Source organism: Mus musculus, chromosome 16 (assembly GCF_000001635.26).
Source record: "Mus musculus strain C57BL/6J chromosome 16, GRCm38.p6 C57BL/6J".
NCBI classification, from domain to species: domain Eukaryota; kingdom Metazoa; phylum Chordata; class Mammalia; order Rodentia; family Muridae; genus Mus; species Mus musculus.
Window position 1 is genome coordinate 55,978,156 of NC_000082.6, and position 14,670 is coordinate 55,992,825.

Consider the following 14,670-nt stretch of genomic DNA (forward strand, 5'->3'; position numbering starts at 1 on the left):
GCAGTTTTAAAAGAGAGATCTTGGGTCGAGAGAGAGCCCAGTGATTAAGAGCATTTGTTGCTCTTTTAGAGAACCCAGGTTCAGTTCCTGGCACTGCTCAGTGGTTCACAGCCATGTGTGCCTCCACTTCTAAGGGGTTGGAGTTTTTCCTGATTTATGTGGGCACCAGGCAGACACATGGTGCACATATGCATGAGTGGGCAAAACATTTAAATTTATACATGATAATTCTTAAAAGAAATTATTATCATTATTTTTTTTCTAGGCAGGGTTTCTTAGTGTTGTCCTGGCTGTCCTAGAACTCACTCTGTAAATCAGGCTTCCTCAAACTCAGAAATCCGCCTGCCTCTGCCTCGAGAGTGCTAAAATCAAAACCATCATCTGGTTTAAAAGAAATTTTTATAGAAATCATATGGTTAATTAACAATTGAAAACACTGGGTAGACAAAATTAAGTAGATTTTATCTGATTTTTAAAAATTTGGCTTCTTGCCGGGCGGTGGTAGCAGCACATGGGAGGCAGAGGCAGGCAGATTTCTGAGTTCGAGGCCATCCTGGTCTACAGAGTGAGTTCCAGAACAGGCAAGACTACACAGAGAAACCCTGTGTTGGAAAAAAAAAAAAAAATCTGGCCTCTTCATTTCCCATTGGCAGAGCTATTCCTGACTTTCTTTTCTTTTCTTTTTTTTAAAGATTATTTATTTATTTATTTATTATATGTAAGTACACTGTAACTGTCTTCAGACACTCCAGAAGAGGGAGTCAGACCTCATTACGCATGGTTGTGAGCCACCATGTGGTTGCTGGGATTTGAACTCCAGACCTTCAGAAGAGCAGTCGGATGCTCTTACCCACTGAGCCATGTCACCAGCTCCTACTCCTGACTTTCATGTTGTCATTTTCTTAGGAGTTGAGCCTGAGAGTAAAATCATAAAATAGTTCCCAGACATTTGGTAGTAGACAGGGACGTGGGTTTTCTTGCCGTTTCCATCCTTATTCAGATACTTTTGAGGAAGTTTCTCTAGAGCTGCTTGAACACAGTCAGCTAATACCTCTATTTTTAAATTTTATTTTAGGATGTACAGAATACTTAAATATAATAAAAAAATAAATAAACCTTTAAAAAATGCTGGCCAATGGTGGCACATGCCTTTAATCCCACCACTTGAGAGACAGAGGCAGGCAGATTTCTGAGTTCAAGGCCAGCCTGGTCTACAGAGTGAGCTCCAGGACAGCCAGGATTATACAGAGAAACCCTGTCTCGAAATCCACCGCCCCCCCAAAAAAACCCCAAAAAACAAAACAAAATAAAACAACTTCTACAGTGATGTACTGACTTTGGTTCACAGTAGACTTACTTGCTGTGGCTTGAATGTATTAACCCAAAATTCATATATCTAGAAATTCAAAACATTATTTAAAATGATACCTTTAAGTAGTTAATGTCATTATAACAAGACTGGGGTTTGTTATAGAAAATAGGTTTGGAATGACAGAGGAGTCAGCCTCCAGCTATTGGTTGCCATATTTTTTCTGCTGTTATGAAGTAGCAGGTATGCCTTCATTACAAATCAAACTCTCATTACAAATAATTCAATCTATGACACTCTATTATAAAGCAATACCAAATTAGCACATGATACACACACACACACATACACAGAGCTTATGGTTCAGTTTATAAGTTTATCCAAGAAGCTTTTTTTTTTTTGTTTTTTTTCGAGACAGGGTTTCTCTGTAGCCCTGGCTGTCCTGGAACTCACTCTGTAGACCAAGCTGGCCTCGAACTCAGAAATCTGCCTGAACCTATTTTTCTATGTGTATGTGCCATGTGGGTGTGCACTACCACAGAGGTGAGAAGAAGGATCCACTAGAGTTGATGTTACAGGCGGTTGTGAGCTGCTTCTTGATGGGTTGGAAATTGAATTCATGTGCTCTTAACTTCTGAGCTATCTCTCCTTCCCAATAGACGTAACTAACAGAAACATAATTATGTAGTATGTAGCTACTTTATTTCATGGATACCTTGTAATGCACACAGAAATGGACAGGGTTATATAATCATCTCATGCCAGAGTAAATTGAATACTTGGTAATAAACAAGAAAAAGTCTGTCTCAAAGTGGAAACAAACCAACATTTATATATTTATATGAACATCTGAACATAAATTAGTATGTACATTAAATTAATAATACATTTTCGGGGGCTAGAGAGATGCTCAGAGGTTAAGAGTACTGACTGCTCTTCCAGAGGTCCTGAGTTCAATTCGCAGCAACCACGTGGTGGCTCACAACCATCTGCAATGGGATCTGATGCCCTCTTCTGGTGTGTCTGAAGACAGTGAAAGTGAACTCATACATAAAATGAATAAATCATCTTCAAGTAGGAACACTTAAATTTGATGTTAATTTTGTTTTTGTTTTGTTTTTTGACTGAAGGTATATTAAAGCAAGTTAAAGATTACATAAAACAGTGTAGCAAATGTCAGGAGAAGCTCGATCGCTCCCGTCCAATATCGGATGCTTCGGAAATGTTGGAAGAGTTGGGGTTGGATCTTGACTCTGGAGAAGAAAGTAATGAGTCGGAGGATGACCTGAGCAACTTCACCTCCCCTCCATCCACAGCCTCCAAGTCTTCCAAAAAGAAGCCAGTGTCGAAACATGAGCTGGTGTTTGTAAGTGGCACTCTCTAGCCTCCTTTCAGTCTTCAGGGTTATTTCTTTATCTAAGACATCAACTGTTTACTGTGGGAACTGAAGCTGAAAGGAATGTATTTGTTTAAAGTAGTGGTTCTCAACTCTCCTAATGCTGCAACCCTTTAATACACCTCGTGGTGTGGTGACCTCTGACCATAGAATTTTTGTTGCTACTTCATAACTGTAATTTTGTTACTGTTATGAATTATCTACTATGTAGGATAACTGATATTGGACCCCTGTACCCACAGGTTGAGAACTGCTGGCTTAAAGTAAAGCTTATTGTTTAAGACATGTTAATTGTTTACTATGTTACAAGCTAAATGAGCTAAATGTAAACCAGTTGTTACTCTTCTTTGAACATAATTCTTGACAATTAATGTTGTATCCTATGTGTTTGTAAGTAGTATCCTAATTTTAACTCCTCCCTATTGTAATGATACATTAACATAGGTATACAGAATATTTTTCTGAATTAGACTGTGGGTCACATAACAAGTTAAAATTGCTTAAACTGGGACTTCTGCTTGTTGGGTCATGTAGCCAATGCTGGCCTTGAACTAGCTAGCTACATAGGTGAGGAAGACCTTGACGTTGTGATGCTCCTGCCTCTGTTAGTGCTGGATTTCAGACATGTTCCATAGATTGTGGTTTATGAGGTGCTGAGATGCACCCAGGCCTTCACACATGTTAGGTAAACACTACCAACTGAGCCACAGCCCTGTCTTCCTTTCTAGGTTGTTATTATTGGTCTTTTTGATACAGGATCTCTTTACATATCACTGGCTGTCCTTGAACTTTCTGTGTAAACCGGGATAGCTGAAACTCAGATCCCACCTGCTTCTACTTCCCAAGTGCTGGAATTTAAGGTGTGTGCAACCATGCCTAATTCCTGGCTAGTTTTTTGGTTGTGTTTGTTTACTTACTCATTTGTTTTGTTCTAGACTATATTAGTGTCATACAAAGTCAGATTTTTGACCAGAAAAAAAAGGCAACAAAAAGGAGGATAAGGTTTTTTTTGTTTTGTTTTGTAGGATTAAGGAAAACATTGTGGCTGGGTACTGTGGCACATGCACATGTCTTTAATCCTAGCACTTGGGAGGCAGAGGCAGAGGCAGGGGGAGCTCTGGCCAACTTGGTCTACATAATGAGTTCAGGGTTAGCTAAAGCTTCATAAGGAAACCTTGTCTTTTAAAAAGGCAGGAAATAGTAATGTATCTTATGTATATAGATAATAGAATAATAAATTGCTTGCTTGCTAAAAGTAATGGGTATATATAGGTGATATATAATACACTTCTTATCTCAAATATATTTTGACAGGTTGACACCAAAGGAGTGGTCAAACGGTCCTCTCCAAAGCATTGCCAGGCGGTTCTGAAACAGTTGAATGAGCAGAGGCTTTCCAACCAGTTCTGTGACGTCACATTGCTCATCGAGGGGGAGGAGTACAAAGCGCACAAGTCTGTCCTCTCGGCTAATAGTGAATATTTTCGAGATCTTTTTATTGAAAAAGGAGCAGTTTCTAGTCACGAGGCTGTTGTGGATCTTTCTGGTAAGATTTTTTTCTAATACCTTTGGCTGTTTGTTAATAAGTATATCCTAGAAGATAAATAGTTATGTATCTTCCAAACAAACAGAATTGATGCCAAAATGGAGACCCGTTTTCTCAAGGGAGAGGCCCCATTAAGAGCAAGGCTTCTAATACTCTGTGCAAAGGCTGTCATTTATTTTTGTTGTGTTTCTTTTTGTAGCCCTGGCTATCCTCGTCCTCTCATCCTCAAACTCACCCTATAGACCAGGCTAGCCTCTGAACTCAGAGATCTTTCTGCCTCTGCCTCCCAAGCACTGAGATTGAAGGTGTAGACAACCACGTCTGTCAGGCAGTCTGTTTTTTCCTACCACTGCCTCTTGGGTCAGGGAATTGAAGCAGGATTATTTCTGGAGTTGAAACAGCTGGAGAAAAATGTACAATTGAGCATTATTACATCAGGGCAAAATATACTTTGACGCTACCTATTTAATATCTTGTTTTGTGGAACATGGGATTTTGTATATTGTATGTGTAATTTTGTGTGTGTGGTGAATGTACTTGTTAGTGTATAAATGTATATTGAGGTCTCCATCAGATGTCTTTTTTCTATTGCTTCTACCAGTTCTTTCCACTCGTATTTTCTGAGATCAGCTCAGCATTTGGGCCATCGAGGTTAGGTTGCAGGAGTCTGTTTCTATGCCAGCATCGTGTGGTAGTGGTTGTTCTGTTTCTGTGGCTCTATAACAACATTTCAGAGAGGTTTTAAGATAAACTGCCGCATTTGTTCTTCCTGCTTGGTTTAACTTTGGTCATTATCCGATGTTGTGTTTCTTATGAATTTATAATTGTTTTTCTAGACAGTATTAGTTCTGCTACCCTGTGAACAGCATTATCCTTGTTAATAGTGTATTCTGGGTTTTTTTTAAAAGAGTTTAAGTATAGAATCATGTCATTTGCAATAAGGATAATTTTCTTGTCTTCCTTTTTATTAAAGATTTATTTACTTTATTTATATGAGTACACTGTGGTTGTCTCCAGACACATCAGAAGAGTGCATTAGATCTCATTACAGATGGTTGTGAGCCACCATGTAGTTGCTGGGAATTGAACTCATAACCTCTGGAAGAGCAGTCAGTGCTCTTAACCTCTGAGCCATCTCTCCAGCCCGAGACAAGGTCTCTTTTAAAAAAAAAAAAAATGTAGCCCTGGCTGTGCTGGAACTCACTTGAACCCATAGAGATCTCCTTGCCCGTGCCTTCCAAGTGCCAGAATTAAACTTATATGTTACTATGCCTGGCTTTTTTTTTTTTTTTTGGTGTTTTTGAGACAGGGTTTCTCTATGTAGCTCTGGCTGTCCTGGAACTCACTCTGTAAACCAGGCGGGCCTCGAACTCAGAAATCCACCTGCCTCTGCCTCCAAAGCACTGGGATTAAAGGCCTGCGCCACCACTGCTTGGCCTAGAATTTTTTTATCTGTTTTTTCACCAGGAAAATTAGTCTACAGTTGTTTTTTCTTTGTTTTGTTTGAATATCCTTATCCAGTTTTAAACCAGGATAGTGATGGCTTCGTAGAATGAGCTTGGTACAGTGATTCTTCCTTTTCTGTCTTATAAATCATTTTGAGGAACGTTGGTATTACAGTTGGTAGAATCTGGTCAGATTGAGGCGTGCTAGCGGGTGGTGCTTCTTGGCTGTAGGTATCCATGGGAGCTCAGTTTTAATAATAGGCTCTCCTGTCTGTCATGGGAGTGCCAGCTGCTGCCCTCTGAGTTACTCAAATTGACAATCACTGCTACTGATTTTTTGCTGGAGGTTTGTCCTGAGAGCAGGGCTCCCTATCTCTTACTTGGAAAGTGTCCCCCTGCAGGAAGCTGCAGAATTGAAGCTGCAGGGCCGAAGCTGGGTTTATTTTGTGGATTTAGAACATCTCACTCCGTTTGGGCTTGGGTATTTTTATTTTATTCTGACTCCTTTCCTCACTAGGTCACATAGAAGTTGCTTCCAGCTTGCTAGCTTGCCCTAGTAGTTCTGTTTGTTTTTGATGAAAATGTTTGAGAGAGAGAAAAAAAAACAACAAAGTACAATTATCTCTTAACAGACAGAATCTCTGAATGATTTAACAACTTCTTCTTTTTCTTCTTCTTTTTCTTTTTTTTTTTTTTTTTCTTTTTGTTTTTTCGAGGCAGGGTTTCTCTGTATAGTCCTGGCTGTCCTGGAACTCACTCTGTAGACCAGGCTGGCCTTGAACTCAGAAATCCGCCTGCCTCTGCCTCCCAAGTGCTGGGATTAAAGGCCTGCGCCACCACGCCCGGCTCACTCACTTTTTTTTTTTTCTCAGTGATACTTTGAACAAACATTCATTTTAAATACTTTGTCATTTGGAACCATGTTATTTCTTCCATGGGAAATTTTACTTGCAACTTTTAGATCTTTGAACTTAGATCAAAATGCAATTATTACTAGTATGTGATTTAATAATTTGTGTGTCTTCTGTTCATGTATTTTACATACTTTGAATAAGAACATTTGCTTCGTCTCTATCAAGTCTGTTTAACAGTTTATCTCCTTTAAGGTCCTTTATCTCTATGACTTAGGAGGATATGTTGTTTGAAAGGAGCAAAGTGTGGACGGTATGCCTGTAAACACTTGGTGTGTGGGGGTGAGGATAAGGCTACCTGGATGACTGGATAAAGGAACTGGAGAAGACCCTAGAAGCAATCTACAGATCCAGTGTAATCTGTCAAAATCCATGACATTTTTCACAGAGCTAGGGAAAAAAAAAATCCCTAAAATTTATATGGAAACCAAAACACTTACAAGTAGCAAAAACAATTCTAAGCAGTGTAAGGGTCTGAAAATCGCAAAAGGAAGACCCCATACTCATTTAGTATGTAAAAACAAGCCAGGTGGTAGTGGCACCCAACTTTAATCCCACCACTTGGGAGGCAGAGGCAGGTGGATTTCTGAGTTCAAGGTCAGCCTGGTCTACAGAGTGAGTTCCAGGACAGCCAGGGCTACACAGAGAAACCCTGTCTCGGAAAAAAACAAACAAACAAATCAAAGAGCATTTATTCTGCAGAAACAACCAGCATGCTAGGTTGCATGCTTTAAAATGGCGACCCTAGACAAAGGCACACAGGCCTTCTTCTAGGGAACGAGGTGAGCTCTTTAGAAGGATTAGGTAATCTAAAATTTCATTGGTGGGTGCTGGGGATGAGGGGAGGGAGGGGGCACAGGTGCTGAGTGGTGTGCATTCCTATGTCCCAAGCAGTCAATCGTGTCATCACATGGGGCTATCCAGTGCAGATGGCCCATTCTGAGATATAATATTCCCCTTTTTTGTGGTTATCCCCAGACTGTTCTTTGGGAAGGGTTTTATGTTATGGTCTTGCTCTTAGATTTATGATGTGTTCCTGGAGCTGGTGCCTTGTGGCCTTTTATGAAATCAGGCCTGGTCCTTAAAGTGGAGACAAATGGAGACAGATAGGGTTTATTTTGTCCTTTCAGCAGAAAGAGCAGTGCTAGCGTATCTTAATATCTGCCCTGGGATTATATTACAGGCCTACATTGTTGTAGAAAATTTTAATCCCAATGTGGGGTTTCCTATCCCACCTTGACCATTCAGTTTCTGGATAAAAGACACACAACTTTTATTTACAATAAACCTTAAACAGCACAAGAACTAGGCAGATATCTACCCCCTGTGCTGTTAGAATCTGCTTTCCTATCGCTAATCCTGAGTTATTACTTACTACTATGTTTCATCTGGGCTGCTTTTAACTCCAGTTGGCCAGCCCTCAGGGCCATAGTTTGATGACTCACCTAACCCATGGCGGCTTCTCCATTCACCTTCTCCCCTGTCTATCCCTCAGGGGATAGACATCTCCTCCTTCCCTCCAGGCCCAGGAACCTAAAACCGACCTGTGTGGGTCTCTTCTGCTCAGTTACTAGCAGCAGTCAGCATCTTTATTCACCAATCAGAAATAACTTGGGGACAAGAATCAAGTGCATACTCTTTGGGACAAGCAGGTCTTGACAGGATTAGAATGCAAGCAGCATTAGGCCAACGCACTGCACTACACACTTAGCATTTTACTTTGACAAACATACACTGAGAAAAAACAGCTAACAAACAGTGTTAGGCAAAATGGATTTTTTCATGATCTGTATTGTTCACTAGCTCCAGATCTCTCACCAAAATAATCAAAAAAATGGATCAAAGTTCTTGTTTTGATTTGTTTTGTTTTTTGTTGTTTTGGGTTTTTTGTTGTTGTTGTTGTTGTTATTTTTCAAGACAGGATTTCTCTGTGTAGCCCTGGCTGTCCTGGAACTCACTCTGTAGACTAGGCTGGCCTCGAACTCAGAAATCTGCCTGCCTCTGCCTCCCGAGTGCTGGGATTAAAGGCGTGCACCACCACTGCCTGGCTGGATCAAAGTTTTTAATGTAAGACTTGAAACTTTGAACTGCTGGGGAAAACACTTTAAGATACTGGCACAGGCAAGGACTTTTTTTGTTTTGTTTTGTTTTTTGAAGATTTTATTTAATGTATATGAGCTCACTGTAGCTGTCTTCAGATACACCAGATTGTTACAGATGGTTGCAAGTCACCATGTGCTTGCTGGGAATTGAACTCAGAGATCTTTGGAAGAACAGTCAGTGCTCTTAACCACTGAGCTATCTCTCAGGCCCAGGCAAGGACTATTTAAAAGGGACTTTAGTAGCACAGGTAGTGATACTAAGAATTTACAAATGTGATATCATGAAATTGAAAAGCAAAGGGAAAAAAACCAAATGCGAAGAGATAACATACAGAATGGGAAGGAAGATTCTAACAACTTCACATCACGCCGAGATTAATAACTAGGCTATATAAAGAACTACAAAAATCAAGTATGTACGTAGATACAGATCATTCAACCAATAAATAGATAAATGCACTAAAAAGTCAGTTTTCAAAAGTAGAAATACAAAGGCTGATAAATACTTGAATTCCAGTGTTCACCATCCTTACCCCTCAGAAATTGGAATTAAAGTTGGGTTGAGAGGTTGGAGAGATGTCTCAGTTGTTGAGAGCACTGGCTGCTCTTCTAGGGAACCCAGGTTCAATTCTCAGCACTCACAAGGCACCTCATCACCATCTGTACCTCCCATTCAATGGGATCTGATACCTCTTATAGTCTGAAGGCACCAGGCATGAAAGTAGTGCCCAGACCTACATACAAGCAAAACACCTATACATTTTTTAAAAGTTTGAAAATTGCTTTGAGATTTTTCATCCATGTCAGAATAACAATTATCAGGAAAATAAGTGACAACAGATACTGGTGAGACTGAGGAAAGAACTATGTGTGGAGTTGGAAAGTATACTTGTGTAGCCATTATAAAAATATATATGGGGTTACTGGGCAAGGTGATCTGTACCATTAATTCCAGCATTCAGAGACAGGCTGCTGTTAATTGGAGGTTAGCCTGGTGTGTGTCTCTCTCTACAGACAGACAGGCAGGCAGGCAGGCAGACAGACAGGTCCAGGATAAAACCAGGTTAATGTAGAAGGATCCTGTCTAAAAGAAACAAATAGTGTAAACAAACAAATAAACAAAAATCTAAAAATAAACTTTTAGATATTTGTACATCTCTGTTTATTGGTTCACTATTGATAACAGGTAGGAAATGGAACCAGGCTAGATGGCCATCAAGCTAAATGGGTGAATATGTGGTGTGTGCCCAGAATGGCAGTGCAGTTGCAGAGGAAAATGAAGTCAGTGCTTTTGTAGGATAATGGATAGAACTTAAAATCATTGTTAAGTGGAATATAAAATCTGTATATAAGATATTATCTTTTAATTGGGTTGGCACATGACTTTAATCCTAGCACTGGAGAGGCTGGAGCAGATGTATCTTCCAGTTTGAGGCCAGTTTAATTTATTTTAGTGAGATCCTTTCTCAAAACAAAATCAAAAATTAAAAAAAAGTTTTCTTTTTCTGTCACTCTTAAGGACAAATTATCCCATAAGGAGCTTAGCCATAGTCTACTTTGTGTCATATATTTCAAACAAGTCTATTTTTTTCTGAGATTCACCTTAGGATATTCAGTGTTAGTGTGATGGATTCTTTTGCTGTTGTTGTTGTTGTTTTAATAATAATTTATTTATTTTATGTATGCGAGTACACTGTTGCTCTCTTCAGACACACCAGAAGAGGGCTTCAGATCCTATTACAGATGGTTGTGAGCCATCATGTGGTTGCTGGGAATTGAACTCAGGACTTCTGAAAGAGCAGTCAGTGCTCTTAACCATCTGTCCAGCCCATCACTATTGTTTTATTTGTAACAAATTTTATTGCTTTAAGTTAAAAACTTCATGTTTTTTCTCATGTGTGGCTTACATTTGATAGCGTGTGTACTGTAAAACTAGAAAGGGTGTGTGGTCACAGGAGAAGAGGACAGGATCATGGAGGAGGAAATGGAAGTAGGGTAGTAGCAAGGAAGACTTAGGAGGAGGAAGACAGTCATCTGAGAGAGAGAGAAAGGGGTTAGGGGGTGGGGTCACAGTGAAAGGCAAGACCTCATTCTTTTTTCTTTTTTTTTTTTTTTTTTTTTTTTTTTTTGGTTTTTCGAGACAGGGTTTCTCTGTATACCCCTGGCTGTCCTGGAACTCACTTTGTAGACCAGGCTGGCCTTGAACTCAGAAATCGCCTCCCTCTGCCTCCCGAGTGCTGGGATTAAAGGCGTGTGCCACCACGCCCGGCCTTACATTTCATTTTTATATACTATATTATATAGAGAGAATTAAAAATGACTGCTGAAGGCAAAGCACCAGGAGCTTACTCTGTTACAAAAAGTAATAATACTTCATAGCATTAACTAATGGTTATGTAATAATTATTCCTTGAATCTAGGATAAGCAAACTATAAGCCAGTGTTTGTACTTCTATTTGTGTAATGAAAGTTGGCATCAATAGTTATTTAATCTGCTTTTTAACTATTATCTGCAGTATTTATCACCTGATTCATTGCAGAAAATACTTAGTAGCCCTTGCTTTAAATCATAGTTTTTTGTGTGGTTCTTTTGTGTGTGTGTGTTGGGGGCAGGGGGAGATAAGGTTTTATGTATCCCAGTCTCTCCTCAAACCCTGTGTAGCCCAAGAGCTAATATTGAATTTCTGATCCTTCTTGCTCAGCTTATGAACACTGAAAGATTACAGAGATGCACCACTCTTGGTTTCTGGTTTTGGTACATTTATTTAGTGTGGGTGTAGTTAGGTGAACACTTAGGCATGGCACAGTTGTAGAGGTCTGAAGAGGACTCGTGGGAATCGGCTCCCCAGTTCACTGTAGTGGCTCTAGGGACTGACCTCACGTTACCATCAAGCGCCTTTAAAGAAGAACAAAGGATTGAACTTGGTTCCCTTGACTTTTTATGTGCACTACTACTACTAGAAAAGACAGCTTTCGAGAATAAATGAGTGGTAAGGGCACATGTTGCTTGGTTCCTGTCTATTCACGTTCCTACCCCCTCCCCCTTTGTACCCTCTATTCTCCAGCCACTGTTTCTTGAAGGGAATTGAGGAACCCCAGGGTTCTAAGGAGTACAGTTTGAAAATGGCTGCCTTATAACAACTCTTGAGGTAGTAAGTCTTTTATTATTTTTTTTTATTAGTAGTTTAGAGACTCAGCTCATGGCTGTGAGCTGGTCAAGGTTGTTTACTAGCAACCAGAAATGAAAGAAAACCCAGTGATAGCTAATTGTAGAATACATGGGAATAATTGGCTTTTTACTATTTTTTTTCTTGTCACAAATCTATATTAGTCTTACAAAGGAGTTTTGTGGTGACTGACTTCTTTGCTCCTTGACTTTTCTTATTTCATACAGGTTTCTGTAAAGCAAGCTTCCTTCCTTTGCTGGAATTTGCCTATACTTCTGTACTAAGTTTTGACTTTTGTAGCATGGCTGATGTAGCCGTCTTAGCTCGCCACCTTTTTATGTCAGAAGTTTTAGAAATTTGTGAAAGTGTACATAAACTAATGGAAGAAAAACAGCTTACAGTGTATAAGAAAGGAGAAGTTCAAACGGTTGCATCTACTCAGGACTTAGCAGCACACAATGGAACTACAACACCACCTGGCACTAGGAATGAAGCAACCACAACTTTGTCCGGTGAACTTGGGCATTGTGAAATTGTACTGCTGGTAAATGGAGAATTGCCAGAGGCAGAGCAGAATGGGGAGCCAGAGCAGCAGCCTGCACCTCAGGCTTCTCCAGAGGCTGAAGCTAGTGTGTCCCCTGTAGAAGGTATACCTGAGCCCCACCCTGAAATGGGAACTGCAAGCTTAGCAAAAGAAAGCAACCAACCAGAGTCCGCAGTCACCAGAGAAGATGGCATAGTTGCTAGTGTTCATCCTAAAATCTCAAAAGAGAATGTTACCAACGCCTCCCAAGAGGACAGTGATACAGGAAACGATACATCACCTGAGGACATCGGTGCCAAAGACTGTCCAGATCATAGTCAGAGCCCTGGCCAACCTTCAAAGGATGAGGACACTCTAACTGAAGCTACAGAAAAGACAGACTCAGGCCCAGATGATGATACTTATAGGAGCAGGCTTAGGCAGCGGTCTGTTAATGAAGGGGGCTATATCCGGCTACACAAGGGCATGGAGAAAAAGTTACAGAAGCGGAAAGCCATCTCTAAGTCAGCAGTTCAACAGGTATGATGTGAAGTTGTTTGGGTTTTTGCTGCTTAACCCTGATGGCATTCTATTTTAGTAACAAACTTAAGCCTATAATGAAAGTTCCATGGGAGAGGAGGGAGATAAGCAAGGATGCAGTTTACTGTTGAAGTATTATATTAGAAATATGGATCATGGCCCCTGATGTTAAAAATGATACTGAAGCTGGATGTGGTGATGCATGTGAGGCAGGAGGACTGCTCTGAGTTTGAGGCCAGTCTAGGCTCCATGGTACCAGTCAAGCCTGGGCTACATAGCAAAACCATGCCTTGAAAATGAAGAGGAAAGGAATTATTTTCTTTGATTGTGGTTTTTTTTCTACTTAGGTGGCCCAGAAATTAGTTCAAAGAGGAAAAAAGATGAAACAACCAAAACGGGATGCTAAGGAGAGCACCGAAGAAACGGCTCATAAATGTGGTGAATGTGGAATGGTTTTTCCGAGACGATATGCCTTTATAATGCACACATTGAAACATGAAAGAGCTAGAGATTACAAATGTCCGGTAAGTACCCCAAAAGATAACTCAGATGATCCTGCAGTCATGCATGGAGTCCATCTTACCAACTTCTCGGTTACTCTGACTGCCTTTGTTGTTGTTCTGTTTCTACCTTTTCTTAAGGTGGGGTCTTACAGTGTAGTCCAGGCTATCCTTGGACTTGATGTTATCCTCCTAATTCAGGCTTCCAAGTGCTGGGATTAACAGGCAGGCCTGACCACAGCCCACAACTCTTACATTGCTTAAAGATTTTGATTTGTTTTATTTACTTGCCCCACTGAATGTTTTTTCATCTGAGCTTCCTCAGAAAGAGGACAGTGAAAAGATTGTTCTTATAAACAACAAACTTGGGACTAAGGAGATGGCTCACCAGTTAAGAGCTGTTGTTCTTGCAGAGGATGGAGTTTTGCTTCCTAGCACCCTCATGGTGGATTACAACCACCTGTAGGCATGTGTATGTATAGTGCACATGCATACGCAGGCAAAAACTCAATTCACATAAAACTAAAAAGTCTAAAAGTAAAAATAAAACAAAGGTGAAGTAGCGGGACAGGAGACCGAGGCAGCTAAATCCTGTGTGCCAGTGAGGGTATAAAGTGATTCAGGGGGCTGGAGAGATGGCTCAGTGGGTAAGAGCACTGACTGCTCTCCTGAAGGTCCTGAGTTCAAATCCCAGCAACCACATGGTGGCTCACAACCACCCGTAACGAGATCTGACTCTTGTCTTCCGGAGTGTCTAAAGACAGCTACAGTGTACTTACACATAACAAATTAAAAAAAAATCTTTAAAAGAAAATGATTCAGGAAATATGAATTAGATATACAATAAAGCTGAGAATCACACTTGTATTGTGGAACTAACAAATGTCTCAAGACTTGATGGTACTGATGACTTGGAGACTAGGAGCAATTACATTGCCACCCTTTGGCCAGGACTCTCTTCCCTTGAGGTGAAAAGTACCACAGCTGCCCCGGGGAGGACAGTGCACAGTGAAAGGGAAAGTACTTACTGAGTACCGAGACCTTTCTTTCTAGGTCTTTGCTTACCCAAGTTCCTCAAGGTTAGGACTCAAACCATTCACCATAAAACAATGTTTTACTATTAAAATTGTTCTCTGAGAATTCCATACATGTATCAAATGTCTTCTTATTCTCATGACCCAATCTTTTCTCTTTCTCTCCCTCCCATCTACCTCTTCAATTCCTTACCAGT

The 14,670-nt window shown here is 40.3% G+C and overlaps 1 protein-coding gene across 3 annotated transcripts in view; it reads left to right on the forward strand.

The window, feature by feature from the left end:
* Window positions 1-14,670, forward strand: part of Zbtb11 (zinc finger and BTB domain containing 11) — a 37,477-nt gene that overhangs the window by 6,719 nt on the left and 16,088 nt on the right. For all 3 annotated transcript variants that reach the window (XR_001781828.2, XM_030249142.1, NM_173026.2), the window contains exons 2-5: window positions 2,440-2,675; window positions 4,020-4,251; window positions 12,104-12,939; window positions 13,287-13,463. Coding sequence is in view for 2 of the 3 variants with exons in the window: in XM_030249142.1 (XP_030105002.1) it covers window positions 2,440-2,675; window positions 4,020-4,251; window positions 12,104-12,939; window positions 13,287-13,463 (1,481 nt within the window). In the remaining variant the exon portion in view is untranslated. The remainder of the gene's footprint in view (window positions 1-2,439; window positions 2,676-4,019; window positions 4,252-12,103; window positions 12,940-13,286; window positions 13,464-14,670) is intronic.